We start from the raw sequence: 24,241 nt of genomic DNA, 5'->3' as shown, positions 1-24,241 counted from the left end.
AACCTCTTTGTGTGAGGTAGGGGCAGGGGGGGCCAATCCCAGAGGGAACAATGAGGACTTTGCTCTTTCTCTAATTTAATTTCTCTAATAATAATTCTCTAATTTTGTGTCATTCCATGAGTGCAATGGCAGCCATGTTGTTTTGCTATGCCCTCTCAGCAGCCATCTTGCCCCAAATAAAACAGAATATCAGAGCACCATCAGGAGCATGTAGCAAGGGGTGTAGCAGGAGGCTGTCGGCGAACAAGAACCTGGCATGGGCTGGTGTTCCACATCAGAAGTGTGGGACGGCATTTTGACAATGACAAAATCACGTGGGTGCTGCTCGCCTGCATGAGCAGCCCATTAACTGGAAGCACACAGAGAGGGGAGCTCAAAGTTGGTTTTTGAACACCTTATGCAACCATGTTGGCTGGGGCTGATGGGGGTTGTAGTCCAATAACATCTGAAGGGCACCACATTGGCTACCCCTGTAGACCGATCCACATTGCCCCAATGAGTGATTAAGAGGAGGCCATCTATGGCTTCTTCCAGCACCCACGACACAGTCAAGTTACTCCTTGTTATTTCGGGAGCCTTTTCCTTTGCAGCTAATTCATATCTTGCCAGCGTTTGAGATTCCTTCCATGTGATGTGACTCAGCCTCACCGAGAGTGTGTGCCTTGCCCAAGGAATGAGGAAATCTCCTGAACTTAGGGAATTAATCACAGGTGACATCACTCCATACCACTTATGGCCTTTCTAGGAAGTTATCGTTTCTTTCTTTGGAAACGCTGCTTTTTGTATATGCTTGTTTAGGGAAGTTTTTAATATTTAATGCTGTATTGTTTTTAATACTCGATTGGGAGCCGCCCAGAGTGGCTGGGGAAACTTATTATTATTATTATTATTATTATTATTATTATTATTATTATTATTTCTGCTGTTTCTCCAATGTCAGCCAAAGCTGTTACTTGGACATGGAGCTGCAAAAGCTATTGAAAAGTGTAGCAAGCTCTTGTCTCCAGGCAAAGGAGGTTCTGTGAGAACTCTGTTCCTGCTCTAGCACTTTGACCCCCTCACCTCAGTTGCCCCCCACCCAAGGCTGTCCTTTTCTTTATACTGCATCACCATCCCCAGGCCTGATAACGAAGCTGGCTTGGCTTGCTTCTGGAAGGAGGAAACAGTAAGATGCATATATAAATGGGGAAAGTGCACAGAAATATGAATATATATGAGTCAAAATAACACACATAATTGCAAAGTATTAGGAGGAACTGCATATTAGCCAAAGTATTTTTATGAGGGGGGTTTTTTATTTTAAAAAAATGCATATGGCTGCAGAAATATGGAGAACTGAATTTAAGACTGGGAAAATTAGAAGCCTGGAGAACCGAAACTGACAGATCCTTCCATCCCTACCGGCAATGAAGAAAACCCAAAAAACCAGCACCTGCATGTCTTCTCCAACAAGACTGGAAATGGCCATTTCTTATAGGTATAATGGATAAAAGTACTGCCAAAGACATGCTGAGGTGAAATATCTGCATGTGTGACTTAGGGGGGCCAGATGCAAAACTGGATGGTGCTTGTGCTCCTTTAATAGTTGTGCAGAAGAGGGACCAACGATTAAAGAGGCATGAGCCCCCTTCTACTTTGTTATCTACCCCTTCAGTATACAACCAGGGGCAACAAATGGAAGGTTCTGCACTTGCGCAGGGAGAACCAGCTGCACAAATTTAAAATGGGGGACACCTCCTGGCCTGCCAGTAGTACATGTGAAAAGAATCTAGGGGTTTTAGCAGAGCACAAGCTTAACATGAGCCCACAGTGTGATGCTGCAGCAAAAAGAGCTAACGAAACGGAAGTACTGTATTTTTCCGTGTATAAGATGATTATTTTTTTTAAAAAGTATGTTAAAAATTGAAGGTTGTCTTATACACGGATAGTGCACTGTGGGGATGAGCGATTGGTTGCTGCCGCAAGCAGGAGATAGTCATCGGCACTCAGGCGGGTGATTTGTGGCTGTGGCAAGGGTTGTTATCGATTGGCTGCCACTGCAGCGGGCGATTGGTGGGTGCTGGTGGCGACCTGTCAGATGATTGGTAGCTTTGGCGACGCGTGATATTTTCTGCGGTCGTCTGGTGGGTGAGCGATTTTTGGCAAACACCCCCCCCCCCAAAAAAAAGCTTAACAACTCTTTGCAATCTTCCCCCATTTTCTTAACTTGGAGTCCCCAAAAATAGGGTGCATCTTATACCCGGGGGCATGTTATTCACGGAGAAATACGGTATAGTGTCCTGCTCAAGAGAAGTAATAGTACCACTCTCTTCTGCCTTGGTCAGATTACAGCTGGAGTATTGTGTTCAAATTCTGGGTGACAGGAAACATGTACAGAGGAGAGTAACCAAGATGATCAAGGGTCTGGAAACCAAGGCTTATGAGGAACAGTTGAGAGAGTTGGGTACTTTTAACATGGGAAAGAGATTTATTCAGATATCTCATGGAAGAAGAAGAAGAGTTTGGATTTGATATCCTGCTTTATCACTACCCTAAGGAGTCTCAAAGCAGCTAACATTCTCCTTTCCCTTCTTCCCCCACAACAAACACTCTGTGAGGTGAGTGGGGCTGAGAGACTTCAGAGAAGTGTGACTGGCCCAAAGTCACCCAGCAGCTGCATGTGGAGGAGCGGGGAATCAAACCCAGTTCACCAGATTACGAGTCCATTGCTCCTAACCACTACACCACACTGGAACATGGAACAAGCTTGTTTTCTTCTGCTCCAGCATGTAAGACCCGAACCAATGGCTTTCAGTTACAATAAAGGAGATTTCAACTAAACATCAGTAAGAACTTTCAGATGTTAAGAACCATTCAACAGTATGGACTCCCTCGGGAGGTTGTGGACTCTCCTTCATTGGATGTTTTGAAGCAGAGTTTGGATGGTCATCTATAACAGACGCCTTAGATAAGATCCCTGCATTGCAGGGGGTTGGACTAGATGACCCCCAGAGTTCCTTCCAACTCTGCAATTTATAACTATAAATTCTATACTCATCTTCCAGTATACTCAGTGAGGTTCCCTTCCCTTTGATTTCCAGAACAATGCAGTTTGCTGCTTCTGTGGGTGCCATCGGTAATAGCATTCAGATGAAAACCACATGCCATATTCAAGCTCTCTCACAAGAGAGAATCTGCTTCCTATCAGAAATATAAACATAGATTTAGTTTCTGGCATTTACCTTCCCTGTGTGCTTTCCCATGCCTCAGTAAAGCCAAGCGGCAGAAAACGTCTTATCGTAAACTCCAATGGATCTTTGTACATATGTCACTGTCAACATTTGTAGACTGAAGGAGAGATCTGCCTGCTGGCATATTAATTTATTTTACCTTAAGCCAATGAATCCAAGTAAAACAGTAGGCCCCAGCTACAAGGACCACATTTATTTTATTTTATTTTTAAAAAACCATTCTGCCCTGCCTATATTCCCAAAGGAATGCAAGACAGCCAACAGATCCGAAGTATAAAAACAGACAGCCACCCCCAAATTAAACCCAATCGCAAAATCAAAATATAAACATGAACAACGAAAATCAATTTTCATACCCACACAGGAGGGGGGAAATGGAAGTACAGAACAGCTGTCTAAACACTAAACCAAACCAGCAAAAGATCATTCAACCAAAGGCCTTTTCAAAAAGTCAGGACTTCACCAGTCACCTGAAACAATGCAAAGTAGGTCAATCACACAATTGCTGGTGTTTGGAAAGAGCTGAGGTTCGGTGGTCGAGCACATGCTCCGCTTGCAAATGGTCCCCAGGTTCAGACCTCAACATCTCCAGATGTGACTGGCAAAGACTCTGGCCTCCAGACCCTGTGTACAATACTGAGCTAGATGGACTGGTGAAAGCAACGAGCCTGCAATAAAACACACTGTGCAAGTTAGAGCTGACCCTTTATCAGCAAGAACACAATCTGCACAGACTTGGTGGAGTGCCAGGCCTAATGAGCACAGCAGTAGGACTTGCCCCATGGATCAGGTGCTGAGACTGAAATCCCCTGCCTCCCCACAGCCAGCTAAGTCCCCTCCCCACTGGGGTCTCCCCCAAGCAATTGGAGACTGAGCCTGTGTGAATCCGAGCTCTCCCTTTTCATGCCTCTTCTGGTTCTGGAAGACAGGGGGAGGGGAGCTGGTCCCAGTGGAGAGGGAGACATCTGTGACTCTTCACCAGCCTGACACCTCCCTGCCTCTTAACCTCTCTCCTCTCACCTGCCTGCTTCAGCTTCAGCTTCTGCCTCTGATTCTGTTTTTCTCTCTGCCACGGGCTCTCCCTGTTACCTCCTCAGCTTCCAACACTAAGCCCTGTTACCTCCTCAGCTTCCAACACCCCCTCTTCCCAGTGTTCTCCATCTGACTACTCATTCTGGTCCCACCACCACTCCCCGGGCTCTGAGCCTTCTTCCCTTAGTTATTCCCCAGCTGGTTCTTCCCAGCATTCCTCTGTGTCTAATCAGTCCATGTGTCAGGGACTGGGCAGAGGAGGAATGGTGGAGACCGCCTCCCCAACCTGACCCTTCCAGAGAAGAAGGAGACAGAATTACAACAGGGGTTGAGAAACGTTGCAACTCAGAGGCAGATGAGGGGGAAAGCTGGGAAATAATGGGAGAGGAGGAGGAGGAGGAGGAGGAGGAGGAGGAGGAGGAAGAAGAAGAAGAAGAAGAAGAAGAAGAAGAAGAAGAAGAAGAAGAAGAAGAAGAGACAGCTGACAGCTCACAGACTCAGTATCTTTAGAAAGCATTCCAGACCCCTCCTCCCAGAACCCAGCGGGCATTGAAAGTAGGAGAGCAAAGAGCTCAGAGGCAGAGGGCACATCTTAGCACCCATAGTGATGACGCATAATGGGAGAGGGTGGAGACTCAATTGGAGCAACGGCATTATTCCAAGAGGCCGCATTCCCAAGCTGGAGCGGCGGCACCAGCAAACCGCTATGTACAGTGCATGTGTGGTGTCACTAAGCACGGCGCATGCGTACAGCACCGCACATGTGCTGTACATAGTGGTTTGCTGCCGGCGGCAGGATCCTCTGCTCGCAGCTGCAGCCGCGAATGGAGGATCCTCCACATGCGGATGCAGAGGCACAATGGCTACTCACGCCACCATGGTGGGCGCCTTCTTGTCACCCCCACAGACGTGGCACCGGGAGTGCACCACCCCATTGTGACGCCGCTGCTTTCCACTTGTCCAACACTTGCTTTCAACCCTTTGTTGTTTAGTCATTTAGTTGTGTCCGACTCTTCGTGACCCCATGGACCAGAGCATGCCAGGCACTTCTGTCTTCCACTGCCTCCTGCAGTTTGGTCAAACTCATGCTGGTAGCTTCAAGAACACTATCCAACCATCTCATCCTCTGCCGTCCCCTTCTCCTTGTGCCCTCCATCTTTCCCAACATCAGGGTCTTTGCCAGGGAGTCTTCTCATGAGGTGGCCAAAGTATTGGAGCCTCAGCTTCAGGATCTGTCCTTCCAGTGAGCACTCAGAGCTGATTTCCTTCAGAATGGAGAGGTTTGATCTTCTTGCAGTCCATGGGACTCTCAAGAGTCTCCTCCAGCACCATAATTCAAAAGTATCAATTCTTCGGTGATCAGCTTTCTTTATGGTCCAGCTCTCACTTCCATACATCACTACTGGGAAAACCATAGCTTTTACTATTAGGACCTTCAACCCTTAATATATACCAAATGTGAATACCTATAATTGAATGGTATTGATTATACAGCACTATATTTAACTAGCTAAGGACCTATCCATCTGTGGTGTGATGAGAAAGTGGGTTCTGCACCTAGTAAGTACTGCAACTGGAGATATATAAACTGCCCAGTGTGTGCTTCTATAGGAGAGTCTGTTCTCTGCAGATGCATAAGAAGAGCTAGTTTCTTACGCCTTGTTTGCAAGACGGTTCTACTCAGTATATTGTTTACTGTTGCTGCAATACACACAACTGTGAACTCTATTTCCCACTCTTCACAAGGCCAGTTTGGAGGAAGAAGTGATACTTGTTCATCAAGCACTCAGCATAATTAAAGCTACTTGAAGCTGTTAGGTGAGGATATTGATCTGCTGCATGCAGTTTAGTTAGGTGGCTTGCTATCTGACTCGCCTTTGGCAACGGCATGCGTGGGATTAGGAAAATAAAATAAACGGCAGCATAATCCTATAGCCAGTGCTTTTTTTCTGGGGGGGACGCAGGGGCACGCATACCCCTAAACATTTTGTGAATCTAAGTTTGGCCTCATTGAGAGGCAGTATTTCAATATGAGTAGGAAAATGAGAGTACCCCTAAACATTTTTTTAAAAAAGAAAAAAAGTGCTGCCTATACCTGTCTAATTAGTACCAGTAAGCCTGAGTTCAATGGGGTTTACCAATCTCAGTCTCTCATTCTACCAAGCAACTTGCGTTGTAGAACATTATTTACATATATACATTAGAAATGGAATAGAAAAGGCGGTACGACAACGCATAAAGATTAGCATTCCATACAATATAGAAATATTAAATTATATCCCCCACTAGTGACATCAAGCGAGTTTGTGCGCTTTTCATTGTCGGTGTTATGTACTGAGCTGAATCCTAGAACAATAGGATCCAGAATGCAGCAGTCTTATTGGTCCGCAGGAGCCACCCAATCCAGCTCCAGGTGGAAGTGAATCCATAACCTGATTGGCCTACAGGAGCAGCCAATCAGGCTCCTGGATGAAGTGAATCCGCAACCTGATTGGCCTACAGGAGCAGCCCAGAATTAGCGAATCATGCAGGGCCCATTGTGTAAATAATGTATATATAGCTAGACATTTTGGGGAAAGTGTCATTCATTGCTACCACGAGCTGAATAAGGAGCATAAAATTCACACTCGACTCCATTTCAGCTGGACAAGGAAAATCATGTTACTTGGCGTGTTTCTCTGTTTGTATTGGTTACTGGGAAATTAAGAGCCAAATTTGTGGCTCAACTCTCCCATCCCCCCAAGCAATGGCTTATAGCTAAACAGATAAAACTGCTACTACTTCAATTCCTACCCACTAACCAGCAAAGGAAAATAAAAACTTGAACCCTGACACTCCCCTCCCTAGCCCAGTAATCCGTAGTCCGGAAGAGTCAGCCATGTCAACCCGACTTTCTGTTTCTTTCTTTGCCTTTTTGTTTTTCACCCCCCCACTCCACCCAGAAGTCAAAGCAAGCTGCTGTAAATCAGTGGGAAGAGCAGGAAATCAAAGCAGGAAGAGATGGCAAAAGTTTTGCCTGACCTGCAGTTGTTTCTGGCTGTTCCTCCTCTCCTGTTTCAGCCAAGGATCTACAGAAAAGCATCTAGATATTATTACGACTACTAATACTTCTGCTGCAGCAGCAAGTGGGGCTTGCAACAAAATGTTGCAGCATGCAGTACTCCTGCTCAGGGCACCAGCCAATAAGCCATGTCCTCTTCCTTTTCATTCACCACTTCTATCAGTTCTTATGGTCTCTCTTTCAGTATACTTCCATTATTCCAAGCTCACAGGGCATGCTTCACCCCCCCACTGGGCTGTTTTCAGAGGAGGGTTCCCTCTCCCCATGGTGGATTTTGTACATCTGCAAATGTTGGGGTTCCCTCCGACCTCCTGAAACATCCTCCAAGTGTTTGGGTGTTGTTATTTTTCCTTTTTAAAAAATGATTTTTATTCAATTTTAACAATATAACAATTTGACAATGTGTGGCATTTATTTAATCTCAGTCTGGAAAACGACATAGCAAATAAGAAACATTTCTGATCAAGATATTATATAATTATAGTTATCAACAACAACGAAAAAACAAAGAGGGGGAGAAAATAAAGGCAGAGAAAGAAATAGGCATTTAAAAATCTGTGAATGGGTGGAGAAATCGCACATTTCTTGGGTACATTTGTCAACAAAGTTGATTCTTGCTACCCAAGGATCCACACTCAGATCATTATTATTACTATATTGTATTATTAATAATAGCAGCACTAATAACACTTAGCATCTGAATAAATTTAAGAATTTAAAAAATTGTCCAGTAGCACCTTAGAGACCAACTAAGTTTGTTCTGGGTACAGTATAAGGTTCGTGTGCATGCACACTTCCTCAGATACACTGAAACATGATATAAGGGTCTGCTGACTTCTGATCAGTGTATCTGAAGAAGTGTGCATGCACACGAAAGCTTATACAGTCGTACCTCAGGTTACAGACGCTTCAGGTTACAGACTCCGCTAACCCAGAAATAGTACCTCAGGTTAAGAACTTTGCTTCAGAATGAGAACAGAAATTGCGCAGCAGCAGGAGGCCCCGTTAGCTAAAGTGGTACCTCAGGTTAAGAACAGTTTCAGGTTAAGAACGAACCTCCAGAACGAATTAAGTTCTTAACCCCAGGTACCACTATACCCAGAACAAACTTAGTTGGTCTCTAAGGTGCTACTGGAAAAAATTTTATTATTTTTTTATTTATTTCGACAGCATCAGACCTACACGGCTACCTACCTGAATTTAGCATTTGAATGTTTTGTTTAAAACATTTATTGGTCACTTTTCTACACGGATCACAAATAAGTCAAAAGAAGCCACTTGCATGATTGCAGGCCTGCTAGTCGAGGCGACTGGCTTATTTGCCTTTTCGTGTCAAAGTGGTCGGCTGTCAAACTACTAGATGCTGCAATATACATTCCGTGAAATTTCTTGGCTCAAGAGAATTGCAGGCAGGGTGTTTCCATACAGCTGCCTGCGGGTCAGTAACTTCTCACTTTTTGAAATGGAAATGACTTAACTCACCCGACACCCCTGGAAAACCATCATTAACCCTGCGGTGAGAACAGAGCACTTGTAATTAAGATCCATGAGCAAGTGTTGTACCATGAGACTGGAGATAGGTGACATCTCAGTTTGAAATGGCTGGGAGCCAGAAGGGAAATGTTCTGTGAGGGCAAAGCAAGTAATGCAGAAAGACGGGGGGGGGGGGGGGGAGATTGGCACGTTTTCTCACCCAAGCTATCCCACACTGCTATTGACCCAGGAAGGTCAATACAGGGAAATACTTGTATTTGTTCTTAGCACTCAATACAGGATCAAAGTACTGTTAATATAACTTCAGTGAACAATCAGATCATTTCTGAACTGTTCATACATCCACTTCACGTGGATGGAACGATCGTTGCTTAGAAGTAGTTGGATGATGCAACGAAAACTTGTGCTGCATTGCTGCAAAGAGGCAGCCATAAAATTGGAATACTATGCACTAGAAATGCCCTAGGTAACAAATAGACCTCATGGGCTGGTGCTGTGCTTTTGAAAAGGTAAATGACTCTGAAGGCAAGCTCTCCATGATAAACATACCCAACCAATACAATGCACATTCATTTTTTTACCTTCCAATTGTTTCTTTAAAGCTGGGGTGGTCAACCTATCTAGGCCGCCCATGCGGCTCTTACCAGGCCACACCCCTGACCACAAAACTGGCACCCTGTCAAGAGACGAGGAGGCCTGTTTGATGAGAAAGGCCCACGCAGTCAGACTCCACCCATTTGGCTGTGTCACTGAAGTGTTGTTCTAACCACCACGGGTGGCAAACTGCTCCTACATGGCTTTTATCTCGTGGTGACATATTGAGAAGCAATATCAAACCACTTTAAACAGCCATAAGTAAAGGTAAAGGGGACCCCTGACCATTAGTTCCAGTCGTGGCCGACTCTGGGGTTGCGGCGCTCATCTCGCTTTAGTGGGCAAGGGAGCCGGCGTACAGCTTCCGGGTCATGTGGCCAGCATGACTAAGCCGCTTCTGGCGAAACCAGAGCAGCGCACGGAAACGCCGTTTACCTTCCCCTATTTATCTACTTGCACTTTTTGTGGTGCTTTCGAACTGCTAGGTTGGCAGGAGTAAACAGCCATAGTTTCTCCCAAAGGATTGTGGGAATTGTAGCTTGCTGAGGGTGCTGAGAGTTGTCAGGAGACTCCTAGTTCCCTCGCAGAGCTACAGTTCATGGTTTAGCAGTCAGTTTCTCTTCCAAGGGAACTCTGGGAACTGTCGCTCCGTGAGGGAAATAGTGGCCTCCTAACAACTCTCAGAACCCTTAACAAGCTACAGTTTGGGAGGCCTCCTAACAGCTCTCAGAACCCTTAACAAGCTACAGTTTGGGAGCCAGTGTGGTGTAGTGGTTAAGAGTGGTAGTCTCGTAATCTGGTGAACTGGGTTCGATTCCCCGCTCCTCCACATGCAGCTGCTGGGTGACCTTGGGCCAGTCACACTTCTCTGAAGTCTCTCAGCCCCACTCACCTCACAGAGTGTTTGTTGTGGGGGAGGAAGGGAAAGGAGATTGTTAGCCGCTTTGAGACTCCTTCGGGTAGTGATAAAGCGGGATATCAAATCCAAACTCTTCTTCTTCTTCTTCTTCTTTCTTACTGGGAAGCCACAACGGTTTAAAGTGGTATGACACTGCTTTAAATGTATAGCAGACCCTCCAAGTGTCCCTATTGTCCAGGTACTGTCCTTGATTTACAGAAGTCGTCCCAGTTTCTGATTTGATCCTGCAATGTCCCGCTTTTCCTTAAGATGTCTCTATTTCCACCAGAGAAATGTTGGAGGGTATAGAATAGGATGTCCCTATTTTCACTGGAGAAATATTGGAGGGTAGGGTATAGTGCAGATACCAGCAGGCATTGATGGTGAAATGTGTTCTGTGTGGAGACACAAGTTGTCCCACTCGTTTCTTTGGCAGGAGCAAGTCCATGGTGCAATTAGAGGCAAACCCAGATCTGCTTCTGGCATTGAAAGAAATGGACAACACACTTCAGACTAGGGAGCCCCATACCCATAAGGTGTTGCTGCATCGGTACACAAGCTTAAAATCTATTGACTCATTTCCCCATGCTTTCTATACTACTTTATTATCAGTTTCGTTTAATGGTTACCAGATATACCCGCTACTGTAGTAGTCCCCGTCTGTGCCACTTACCAAGAACTTCTTGCCTGTCATTTCTCTTTAATTTTGCAAAAGCTGCATTAGCTATGAACAAGGCTTGGAGTACTCTGAGGTGAGCCTGACCTACATTTTGCAGCAAGACTCCAGGGGGTTCTCATTCTACTTTCATGGGGGCAGGCAGGAAATTTCAGTTGACAGCAGCAGACAGCTTTAAAATGCACTGATGTTCTTATTTATTAAATATGAAAAGTGCCATTACACTCCTCATGTATTATGTTGCTTGATGTAAAGTGAAACTTATAATAAATCGTTTAAATAGCATTTCAGTGATACAAAGTGGCTTTTCGTTTATTTATTTTCTTTCTTCCCTTCTAACTCACAACAGCCCTGGCAGGTAGGCTATCCTCCTCACCATCCTTGTAGCTTGGGACGTGGGCGTAAGCAAGGAAGGGTCCCCATTTTTTGCAGGCATATTCTGCAATATGTCATTCATGCAATAATACCATCCGCACATCATTCCTTTTTACTTGTCTGTTCTGTGATACTTCCTCAATGAGGTCAATTATTGCTATCTGGAGATGTACTCTTGCACTACAGGGCAACTAAAGTGGGACCAAAACCTAGAACATTTGTGATATTAAAAAAACAAAACAAAACAAAAAACAGGATTTCAGCAGAAAGTCACAGGCTATGTATGCACTGAGTGGAAACAACACAGTATGTCTACCCTGAAACTTGAGTAAGTGCAAACAATATTGAGAATGGATAATTGCCCCAATACCACCATGAGCACAGATTATCATGAATGCTGAATAAAAGGGGTGTGTGGAGGGGTCCCAAATGTGCAAGTTACCCAGGAGTTATATGACTGGCGCATACCAGGAGAAGGGGATTGTATTCTTTACAACTGTTACTGTTAAGTTGTGGGTGAACATATCAGACGACACAAGCGATTCTTCAAACAGCTCTTGTTTATTCACGGGCCAGAACAGAACTGAACTGAAGGGTTCAGCCAGCCTGCTTATATAGAGCTCCACTACAACGCAACAGTAACCATTTTCTGTAACTATCCAATCACTGAACATCACTTTCAATCCCTTATTTGCATATGTGGACCTGAGTGAAAACTATCTACAGTATGCCCCTGCTGGCCCAGGGTGAGAACTTCAGGACATAACAGTTATAAAAGAGTACATGAGAAAGAGATGTCCTCTAGGCTTAGTGGAGCAATAGATGATAGGGAATCCCATGATGGCAAATAAGTGGGATTGTAGAAGGGGACCAGAGTGCTCTGTCTCTCCTCTGGGGTCAGCACAGAAATCAGCAGGCTAATAATGCAAGAGGGAAGGAACTCTCCCTTCCTCTTCTCCCAGTTCACAGCAGGCTAAGAAGCATTAATTGTTTGCTTGCTGGTTGATCTGGTGTCATTTTCAAGCTGACAACCAACCCAAGTCCTCTGGATGGTTTTCAAAAAACCAGAGAAGTATACAAATGCAATGCAAACTATAAAACAATCTCAGCACAAATGTCACAGGAACATAGGACCAGCATAACACCTGACCAGCGTAAAATTACTATAAAAAGAAACCCAACCTATGAAAAAGCACAGAGAAAGCCATTTGTGCCCAGATCTAAAATCCAAACTGAAATTCAAAGGTCTGTGAGAATAAAAATATCTTCACCTGGCTCCGTAAAGATTATCACGTTGGAAATCTCTGGGGAGGGCATTCCAACTCCGTGAAGAAGTTCTGTTCCTCCATGGTGGGCTTGTAATTTTGGCTGGCTTATTTACAAGGCTATGCTACAATGAACCAGAAGAAAAGGAATCAGCAACTTGTTACAAGACCATATTCAGCTCAGTACATTGGTACCTCGGGTTACATATGCTTCAGGTTACACACGCTTCAGGTTACAGACTCTGCTAACCCAGAAATAGTACCTCACGTTAAGAACTTTGCTTCAGGATGAGAACAGAAATCGTGCTCCGGCGGCGCGGCAGCAGCGGGAGGCCCCATTAGCTAAAGTGGTGCTTCAGGTTAAGAACAGTTTCAGGTTAAGAACGGACCTCCGGAACGAATTAATACTTAACCTGAGGTACCACTGTATTGCCTTAGTGCAGATCTCCTGACTTCCTGTGCTTGAGATCTGAAGAAAGTTGTCACATCCCCTGCACAACCACTCTGGCTTTGGACCTGTGCTTGCCCCCAGAGCCACAAACAACTCTTGACAATGAGGGAGAAAGATGAAGCTCCTTAGTACTAAGCAGGGCCATGAGTCCCTCTAGCCCAGCGGTTCTCAACCTGTGGGTCCCCAGATGTTGTTGGACTACAACTCCCATCATCCCTAGCTAGCAAGGTCAGAGCTCAGGGATGATGGGAGTTGTAGTCCAACAACATCTGGGGACCCACAGGTTGAGAACCACTGCTCTAGCCAATATTGTCTGCTCTGAGCACCACCAGCAATCCATGGTCTCTGATGGAGATCCCTTTCCTAGCCCTTGAATGCCCTTTATTATTTTAGCTGAAGATGGCAGGAATAGAAGATGGGGTTTTGTATGCAAAACATGCAATCTGCTGCTGCCTATGGCCCCCTTCTGAGCTGCAGAAGTTTCAGAAGACATTCACGGTGAAGGCTGTGTACACATAACCATTTGCTCTGGCTCCAGCACAATCCCACTGCTGGCGTTTAAAGCTGAGCATACATGATGTTAGCACCAATCCATCTGCATCCCATAGTTTCTGGAGAAACACTGCTGTTTGTTGTGCTTGCCCTTAACCCTTACTGATCTAAGAACGTAAGCCACAGGTGTGTACATGTGAGACAGCCATTGTGCATGTGCGCAAGACATAAATAGGAGTTGGGAAGGAGCAAACAGGGAAGCCAAACAAGTGATGCTCATCGGCTGAAGGCACACACTCGCATGTACAGCAATGTAAGAATGCACCTTGAAATGAGGCAGAGAAGAAGCAACCTTGCTGTGTTTTAAGCCGCTGCATCTGAAACCATGGTATATGATGTTTGCTGTTCAAGTAAAAAGAAATACAAATTCTACTGGGTATGTAGTACTTTTGAATGCATAAAAGCTATGGGTCAAATCAGGGAAAGGCTACCCATGACTGAGGGATGAGTGTTCCCATTTAGAGCTATTTGTCCTTTGACAGAGTGCAGCATGTACTCGTGTTTTATCTACTTGTTTTGTATCCTCTTCCCCTCCTTCAGAGAACTCAGAGCAGCATTTTAACTTCCCGGCAACCTTTTGGGATGGGTAAGAATGACAGATAAGTTACGGTACTTGCCCCAGACAACTTGTTGAGTAGTGTTCTGATTCCCTCCATATGCAAGTGAACGAGAGATTCAGATAGTGTGGAAGAGCAGAAGCCAACTAAGTGAGCCACTTCCACACTGTCTGGTGACATTTATTTCAAATATATATCATTTCCTTACAAACAAGACTGCATGCTTTTTGCATGTTAATGTCACCAACTGGTACATTTTTTCACCAGCACAGCTCATCCCATCCCCTAAATACCTAAATTCAGAGCACATCAGCAAGGCTGTGTGATACTCAAATTCCAAGCAAGATGCTATTGCTCTAGTCAACAAGTAATTTGTGGGTAACACCATATAGTGGTACCTCAGGTTAAGTACTTAATTCGTCCAGATGTCCATACTTAACCTGAAACTGTTCTTAACCTGAAGCACCACTTTAGCTAATGGGGCCTCCTGCTGCTGCTGCGCCGCCAGAGCACGATTTCTGTTCTCATCCTGAAGCAAAGTTCTTAACCTGAAGCACCATTTCTGCATTAGTGGAGTCTGTAACCTGAAGCGTATGTGACCTGAAGCGTATGTAACCTGCGGTACCACTGTATACATTTTGTTGGGAAGGGAGCTCATAGTTTTTGTCCCCAGGGCAGAGGTGGCTAACCCTAGCCTGAGGACTTGATTCGTCCCCCACAAGCAAATTTTTCTGCCCCCACCAATTTTGATAGGGACAAAAAGTCATGACATTGAGATGGCCATACAGAGTTACATTTCTATACCCAGCCCACCACCTGATGAAGGGGGTGAAAATCAACCCTCCCTAGTCATCGGATCAATCATTTGATGAATGGAAAGGGGTCATATCTATCCTATCAGCTGGGGGCCTTCTGTACCTTTGGATCAAAATTCCTTCTCTTGCGCAACATTTTCTTCCTTTGCAGCTGGTCATCCAAAGAATAAACGGGTAACGATGCTTAGTTGTAAGTGACCCGTCCCTAGGTCAGGGTGTGCTGAATTATGGCTCCCAAGTGGTCATTTGTTGAATGGTATATTCATGAATCAAAATTGGGAGTGCCATTTACTTATTGCAGTTAACATGAACAGCATGCTGTGTTTAGGCAGGTTAGATTTCACACAAGCCCACCCCAAGCCACTACCTATATATGGTAGTTTTGTTGAGCTGGAATGCAACCTGGCTTTGTATCAGTCTGCTGGTCAGACTGTGCATGTGGATGGCTTCTTGCACATCATCAAAATGGGCAGAGGGGAGGAAATGTGTCGTCCAAAAATGGAGGACACAGACTTTCATCAGATCTGTATATGCTAATTTATTTGTACAGATACAAATTTGCAAATCAAATTTCAAAAGGAATACAAACCAACTACGTGGGGCTACCTTTGAAGTTGACTCAGAAACTGCAATTAATCCAGAATGTGGCAGCTAGACTGGTGACTGGGAGTGGCCCCTGAGACCATTTAACACCAGTCCTGAAAGATCTTCATTGGCTCCCAGTACACCAGGCAGAGGGCGTTCTTGGTAGTGGTGCCTGCCCTGTGGAATGCCCTCCCATCAGATGTCAAGGCAGTAAGCCACTATCTTACTTTTAGAAGACATCTGAAGGTAGCCCTGTTTATGGAAGTGTTTAATGCTGTATTATGTTTTTAATACTCGGTTGGGAGCCACCCAGAGTGGCTGAGGAAACCCAGCCAGATAGTAGGCGGAGTATAAATAATTTATTATTATTATTATTATTATTATTATTATTATTATTATTATTAGCAACACTGCAATCAGCTGGCCCTTCTCCCTGTGTTGTTTGCTGTCTAGGTGCTAAGTGCTGGTGGGCAACTTCAAGGCCCCTCTTGCTCTCCTCCTTTCTCTTGGTTTTAAACTAAACTTGGAAAAGACCATCTTGGTTTTAAACTAAACTTGGAAAAGACTATACCTTCAGATAGATGATTGCATTCTGTAAAGTCCCTTTTTATAGACCATACCTTGCTTTGGCCGCTGGTCACAAAAAATAGCCGGATTGTGGCACACCCTAGAAACATGATTTCAAAAATCCAATATGTGTTGTTGTTTTCACAATTTCACAGGAAGAAATGGGAGTAACCTTACACATAGGCAGGAACTGCTGCAAAAGCCATTTGCTGGCTGCGCCACATGAGCCGAGATGGTGCACAATAGTTCTTCAGCAAAAAAGAGGATTAGAGAGATTAATGACCAGGAGCAGGAGGGGAAAGCCTTCAGAAGACCTCCACTGCTGACACATCAGTCAAGTTACCTCTCATAAAGGCTTGGAGGAGAGGGTCTGGCAGTGTTAAGAGTCAGGCCAAATCCCAAGACTTCCCCATGTCTCCCAGACCATGTATTATGCTCCTTGCAAATACCTTCATCCAACTTTCCAGAGGGGAGACAGTCTGAAGTTGCCTAACAGGAGACATGGAATTCAGCTGGCTGTTCCCCTACTCCCAATAGAGCATTGCAAGGGAGTGCGAACCCCATGGTCCTTGCCCTTGGTCATGGTGGGGAACCTCTGGCTCACAAGCTAATCTTGGTCTCCCAGTTTGACCAACCAGGCCATGTTCCTCAAACCTTGGCCACCACCTGATGCCACATCACCTGATGTCCCACCTACATTGCCGATACCACCATTGTTCACAGAGGGGACAGGATTGTGCAGCCTAGGCAGCAAGATTTAGTCTGTGCTCATCCACTATTCTGCTGATCTTGGGATCTCCTGAAACCTCCATCTTGTGGGTGGGTGCTGGTGTTTTTGTCTGCATAAACAATAAGAACCAATCCTGAAAACTGGAAATAGAGGGAATTAATGGTACCAGCTGCGTGCTTTTCCTTCTGTCTCCACAAAAGGCCAACAGCCTTCCCTTATTTTTTTATGTGAAAGCTGAACTTTTAAGGAAGGGGGCTGGGATATCCAAGGGGCAACACTTCCTCCACCCCCTCCACGTCCTCTTCAATGACCAAGGTAGCAGCTTCACATCGCTTGTCAATCTTGGCTGCAGATGCAGCACACCGTGATTCCCTTCTGTGCCTGAAGAGGGTGCAGATGCCTGCATAGAGGAAATCCACAGGGGCCACTAGGCTAGCTCATAATCTCAGTTGCTGCTTTGAGAATGGACATTTCTGGTGTGTTACTAGGAGAAGAAAAGTTTTATCATCTTACTACACACACTTTCAGAATGTATGACTGAAATATACTCGGAGTCAAGAGTGGATTTCATGCTCTTTATTCAGCTTATAGTGGTGAAGAGGAATGGAAGTTCCCCCAGAATGTCTGCTTTATATACATTATTTACACAATGGGTCCCACGTGATTGGCTAATTCCAGGATTATCCTGTAAGCCAATCAGGTTGCGGATTCCCTTCCACCTGGAGCTGGATTGGGTGGCTCCTGTGGACCAATCAGACTGCTGCATTCTGAATCCTATTGTTCTAGGACCAATCAGACTGCTGCCTTTTGGATCCTATTCAACTCAGTACATAACAATGACTTTCATGGACAAGTCGGTTTGGCATCACATTCTTAATCCAAACGTGGGGAATTGCGAAGCCCCACTCCATTAACAGAAGTTCCTGGAAATACCTGATGTGGTGACTTGATTCTCATAAATACTGTAGGGGGTACTGTTTTTATTTGCTACCATGTTGTGCATTTGGGTGTTTTTATAGTGTAAACTGCCCTGTGATCCTCGGATGAAGGGCAGTATAGAAATTTAATTAACAGATTTGAAGGGGGAACAAAAAACCACTGTCCTTTGTTTCCCATACATTGTGCCACAGGAACCCTGTATTTAGGATGGAAATGACCAGGGGCTTTAAATAGCAACAGGTTTCTTTTTTTTCTGCTTGGTCATCATGGTTATTTTGCTGGAACAGAAAGGGGTGCCCTTGTTTAAGCAGGCTTCCTTCTTGTGGGCATGGCAACCTGGTAATAACTTACAGCTAGGAAACTTTGAGACAGCTGCCAAATTCCCCCATCTAGCGCTGTTCTATATGACCCACTTGGGCTGACCCACCCACACTATAAACAAAGCAGAGTGGCGATACCCCTCCCTTCCCTGGACGAAGCCTGATTAGGCCAGCAGCAGCAGGGCAGGCTATTAAATCTCTGTGGGTTAGATAACTGTGGGCAAGGCGTACGGAAAAAATGTCTCCAGTGCGTGGCAGCGCAGGGCTGAAGGGTTCGTTTGAAGAATTTCAAAGCAGCAGAAATCAGGGAATCCAAAGAGAGGCCAGTTGCGGTGAAGTATACAGACCTTTAAACATGAAGAAAATCCTGTTGGGTCAGTCACACTCATTCTCTCTCTCTCTCGCAGACCTCACAGGGCTGTTGTGAAGACAAATACCTAAACATTCTGGATCAGTGTCACTAGAACACAAATATGGGAGCAAGGAATCTACACTCCAGAGAACTACTGTGTGTGTGCTGAGATTCCTACCTCTCCCATACACAGAGCAAACTTTTTTGAACTTAGAGAGTTACATTCGATATAGCAGGAATACAGAACTTTTCTTAGCCTAAGAGCCACATTCCGTTCTGAACAATCTCCCAGATGCCACAGTCAAAAATGGGCAGAACAATTAATGTTTAGTTTTGTTTTTTTACCTTTGTACAGCAGGTTGGTTTATTTAAAAATACCCTATACACCTCTCTAGCCTTCGTCTGGACAAGCAAGAGGCACTCTCAGAGTTCAAGGCCATATTCCAGCCAGGCAAAAACCCTCAAGGAGAATGCAAGGCAGGGTCAGTTGCAGGTGTGGCTGGGGAGGCAGTGTGGCCTGAGGAGAGTCCTGGGGGCCAAATAGAGAGGCATTCAGCCCCGGGGTCTGAGATTCCTCACTCCTGCAATATAGGCTACATGACGCAGAATGTCCTCTTCGGTGCATTTTAATGTTTTTTACATGTGGTATTATTTACACTGCTGAGATTACATGTTGCAGTTTGCATGGTGAAATTTGGGGTGACTCTTATGGACATGCAGTAGGTGGTGATGAGAGTTGCTACTAAGAGAAGATCAAAAAGCAAAGCTAATTGACTCCCTCCCTGGTTCTTAAAACAATGGTCAGATCATTTCTGTGCATGTCTTTGGCAGAACAGAGCCCAATAAGAACCTGCAGGATCAGGCCAGTGGCCCATCTAGTGCAGCTGTGGGACCAGATGCCTTTGATTCCCAGCAACTGGTATTTGTATACATAATGGTTAACAAACCAAGGGTATAAAAACTGTCTAACTTGAGAGACACAGCTCACCTTATACCAAGTCCGACCACTGGTCCACATAGATTAGCGCTGTTTGCACCAACCTTCGCCAGCCAAGTATCCTCCAAATATTCTGGACCACAAATCCCATTATCCCTGGCTATGGATGGATCTGATGGGATTTATCATCCTCAACTTCTGGTTGGCGGAGACTAGTCTCCCCTGACTGGCATCAGAGCTCCCGGGTTCCAGGCAAGGAGTCTCTTTTTCAGCCCTACCTGGAGAGGCCAGGGAGTGGACCTGAGACCTTCTGCATGACAGACAGGTGTCCTACCACTGAGCTACAGCCACCCCCTTCATTTTCTATGTTTCCTCTCTTTCGGGATGAGAGAGCAGGGAAAAATGTTCAGCTCCAGGCCGACTTTCCCTCTGGGGCAACCTTCTGAGGGACACATGCCTGCGGTGTGTGGGGCCTGGAGAGTTCTGCATGCCAAGCAGCTGCTCTGCCCCTGAGTCTCCTCCTCGGCCCTCCTCTGAGGCATGGAGGCAGAGAGGAACGGGACGCTCCTCGGCAGATGTCGCCATGAGGGGGCACCCTTGAGCCAAGGAGGCCGGTGACTGAGGCGAGAGGCCACAGCTGGGCAGAGGCCAACAGCAAGGTGAGCCGGTTTGGGAATTAGGGGTGGGGAGGGCGACGTGTGGTGCGTGTTTAAAACAGAGTCCACAAACCCGCTTTTCAAAGCCCGCAGTCCTTGGCGTCTGCACTTGCAGGTGATGCCATTGCGCCCCACGGGCGGAGTCGACCGTCCCTTGCTGCCAGGTAAGCGCCGCGGTCCGCTTTCTGGCGCGTCCGAGAGCATGAGGCTCTTAATCTCGGGGTCGCGGGTTCGAGCCCCACGTTGGGCAAAAGATCCTCGCCTTGGAGAGGGTTGGACTAGATGACCCTGCGGATCCCTCCAACTCCAATTCCATGATTCTATGACCCTGGCGTGCGCGCAAAGCCCGGAGCCACCTTGCCGGGAAGAAGGAGAGTGGTGAGCGGATCTCCTCCATTCCTCCGCCCGGCTTAAGCCTGGGGGTCCGGCAATGCTGGGACCCTCTGCGCCCCCCTAGGGAACGCGCGGCACTGCAACCACCTCGCCGTCTATCCGCTCGGGGGTCTCTGGAGTTTGGCGAGCGGTGAGAGTGAGCAGGCGCCTCGGGTCCCTCCTCATCTCCCCACGTTGGGCAGGTCAAACTTTGCAAAAAGGGGCCGGGACGAGAACACCAAAGCCCGTTTTGCTCTGACCCCCAGCTCCCTTTCCCTCCCTCCGCCGCCTTCCCCTTGTTGGAGAACAGTTAAAAGTCTGGTCTCTCCTCACCCCCCTTTCACCTTCGCCTTCTGCATCCCGAGCATCCTTTCTTCGGTGATTCCTACCCGCCTCCCAATTCGTATTCAGCCCATTGCTTCGCTTTCCCGTTGCGCTCCAGCTGTGCGTTAAAATGTGTGCGCGCCGCAATGAACAGGGAGCTGATGAATTAAGAGTCCATTGGCCTTTTTTTATTATTATTATTCTGCACAGTTTTAATAAGAAGCATAAATAAGGACTGTGTGGGCGGTTTTCTCGCAAGTATTTGTTCTCCATCGGCGGTTGCGGCGCTGGTTTGGTCTCCTCGCTTCAGGATCCAAGTAAATGTTGGTTATGTTATGGGTTTCCCACTCTCACTTTCACCTGTCAATCACCTTCTTAGGTCACTTCCTTCATCTACTTGGTGCAGAAGGCTCTTGGCTGCAAAAGTCCATCCATTCTCTCATACACTCTTAAACTTGCCACTCTGGCGTTTCTGCACAATAATCGAAACCTACCTTCAAGTACGAGTTTGTTTGTTGGTTTTTGTTTTTGTTTTGGTAATTGCAACAAAATTTTAAGATTCCACCTTCCCAGAATAGTGGGTTGCTGCAATGTGTTGTACATGGGGCTGCCCTGGGAGATGACCTGGAAGCTCCAATCGGTGCAGAATATGAGTGCCTTAATGCTAACTGGTCCAGCCAGATGGGATCATGTCACACCAATTCTGAAAGATGCCCGTTCGCCTCGGAGCTGCTGTTGCTGTCCTTTAAAGCCCTGAATGGTTTGGGACCCAAATGCCTGAAGAAGAGCTTCTCCCTATAGCAGCCTGCCTATCTTCAGGGGAGAATATTCTCCATGCCCTGTTCCTGGGTGAAGTTTGTTGGGTGGCAACAGACAATCTCGCCTTCTCTGGAGGGTCTTCCTTCTAGGGGTGCAACTGGCACCAATGTGACAATCATATCCGCACCAGCTTAGACATCATTGACTTGCCTGGGAATTTTAAAGTTCAGGGTTTGAATAGCAACTAGTACAGGCATCCCCAACCTGTGGCCCTCCAGATGTTTTGGCCTACAACTCCCATGATCCCTAGCTAACAGAACCAGTGATCAGGGATGATGGGAATTGTAGTCCAAAACTTCTGGAGGGCCAAAGGTTGGGGATGCCTGATCTAGTCCCTTCTGCTTGTTTCTAACTGCATGGATAACACATTTGGTTAGATTGTGGTGCTAATAATGCCAAGGTTGCAGGTTCAATCCCCGTAAGGAAAAGCTGCATATTCCTGCATTGCAGGGGGTTGGACTAGATGATCCCCCAGATCCCTTCAAACTCTATGATTCTATGTCTATGCCTCTGTTTTTTTTACAGTTATATGGCTTTATTGTTAATTGTGGTCACGTCTACACCAGGGACGGGGGTGGTGCTGTGTCTCTTGGGCTTGCCAATTGGAAGGTTGATGGTTCAAATCCATGCGATGGGGTGAGCTCCCGATGCTCTGTCCCAGCTTCTACCAACCTTGCAGTTCGAAAGCATACCAGTGCAAGTAGATAAAATGGGTACAACTGTGGCACTTGTCATGTTGTCCCATTGTGCCAGAAGTGGTTTAGTCATGCTGGCCACATAACCCAGAAAAATGTCTGTGGACAAACGCCAGCTCCCTCGGCCTGAAAAGTGAGATGAGCACCCCACCCCAAAGTTGCCTTTTGACTGGACTTTAATGTCCAGAGGTCCTCTACCTTTTACATCTACACCATATATTTAAAGTGCATTTGAAGTACATGGCTTTGCCTCCACCAAAGAATCCTGGGAACTGTAGCTCGGTAAGGCAGCTGGGAATTGTTGTTCTCAGAGTGGCAAACTACCGCTCCCAGGGTACTTTGAGGAGGAAGCCATATGCTTCAAATGTATGGTGTGCATAGGACCCATATTATATTATATTATATTATATTATATTATATTATATTATATTATATTATATTATATTATATTATTATAATTATATTGTTGTTGTTGTTTAGTCGTTTAGTCGTGTCCGACTCTTCGTGACCCCATGGACCAGAGCACGCCAGGCACCTCTGTCCTCCACTACCTCCCGCAGTTTGGTCAAACTCCTGCTGGTAACCTCGAAAACACTATCCAACCATCTCGTCCTCTGTCGCCCCCTTCTCCTTGTGCCCTCCATCTTTCCCAGCATCAGTGTCTTCTCCAGGGAGTCTTCTCATGAGGTGGCCAAAGTACTGGAGCCTCAGCTTCACGATCTGTCCTTCCAGTGAGCACTCAGGGCTGATTTCCTTAAGAATGGATGCGTTTGATCTTCTTGCAGTCCATGGGACTCTCAAGAGTCTCCTCCAGCACCATAATTCAAAAGCATCAATTCTTCGGCGATCAGCCTTCTTTATGGTCCAGCTCTCACTTCCGTACATCACTACTGGGAAAACCATGGCTTTAACTATACGGACCTTTGTTGGCAATATTATTATATTATATTATATTATATTATATTATATTATATTATATTATATTATATTATATTATATTATATTATATTATATTGGATTGGTTTGCTTCATTTTTATTTACTTTTGTATACTGTCTTGGGATCTCTGTAGAGGGGCAGGCCAAAAGCATTTGCAATAAACTAAGGAAATGAATAAGGGAGGAGGGGATATCCTTGCTGCCCTCACAAATCAACCAACCTCCTTTCCCCTGTCCCCACCCAACCACCGCCAAGTTTGTGCTCCCTGCTGTCAGTTATACACTGGAAAAGCACACAGTAACGCAGCATGCTTGAGTAAGCTGCAAAGTGATGCTAAGTGGGTTTTCTCAGAAGTAAGTTCCGTTCAGTTTCAAGGGGAATTACTCCCAGGCATAAGATCACTGCGTTAAAAGCAAATTAACGAGCCGTGGGCTAAAGAGACGGGGCTATACTGAATTAAAGAGAGACCTGTGAGTCTTGTTGTCCTTCTCTCCAAGAGAAAGGAATGACAGGAGTAATAGTAATAAAATGTACTTAAATGAAACTCAGGAAACCAGCGTGCATGTGTTCAATACTGTGTTATATGTGCGCTACACAAGCATGTGCAATTCATATGTGGGAAGTAGCATGCAGGAGCTTTTCTTCAGCCACGTGTATGTGTGCATGAGATGTGAGCAACGTAGCTTGTATGCATGGACACAGAGGCTGCCAGAGGGGTCGCAACCAGAAGCAACTGGTGCAGAGCGGCAGAGTCACCCTTCTGACACCAGCTGTGCAGCCACGTACAGTGGTACCTCAGGTTACATACGCTTCAGGTTACATACGCTTCAGGTTACAGACTCTGCTAACCCAGAAATAGTACCCCGGGTTAAGAACTTTGCTTCAGGATGAGAACAGAAATTGTGCTCCGGCAGCAGCAGGAGGCCCCATTAGCTAAAGTGGTGCTTCAGGTTAAGAACAGTTTCAGGTTAAGAACGGACCTCCAGAACGAATTAAGTACTTAACCC

General features: G+C 45.9%; 1 protein-coding gene across 8 annotated transcripts in view; it reads left to right on the top strand.

Annotated features, from left to right (window-relative positions):
* SLC8A1 (solute carrier family 8 member A1) overlaps positions 1-24,241 on the top strand; it is a 287,090-nt gene that overhangs the window by 4,244 nt on the left and 258,605 nt on the right. For 3 of the 8 annotated variants that reach the window (XM_077925481.1, XM_077925477.1, XM_077925480.1), the window contains exon 1: positions 20,143-20,250. The exons of 1 other annotated variant lie outside the window; for it this stretch is intronic. In XM_077925481.1, coding sequence (XP_077781607.1) covers positions 20,205-20,250 — 46 coding nt within the window. In that variant the 5' untranslated portion in view covers positions 20,143-20,204. Of the gene's footprint in view, positions 1-20,138; positions 20,251-24,241 lie in introns of those variants that run through there. 4 more of the 8 variants (XM_077925483.1, XM_077925478.1, XM_077925482.1 and 1 more) reach the window with 4 other exon arrangements.

This window comes from Podarcis muralis, chromosome 3 (genome assembly GCF_964188315.1).
Source record: "Podarcis muralis chromosome 3, rPodMur119.hap1.1, whole genome shotgun sequence".
Classification (NCBI taxonomy): domain Eukaryota; kingdom Metazoa; phylum Chordata; class Lepidosauria; order Squamata; family Lacertidae; genus Podarcis; species Podarcis muralis.
This window is presented reverse-complemented; position numbering and strand designations above follow the sequence as displayed.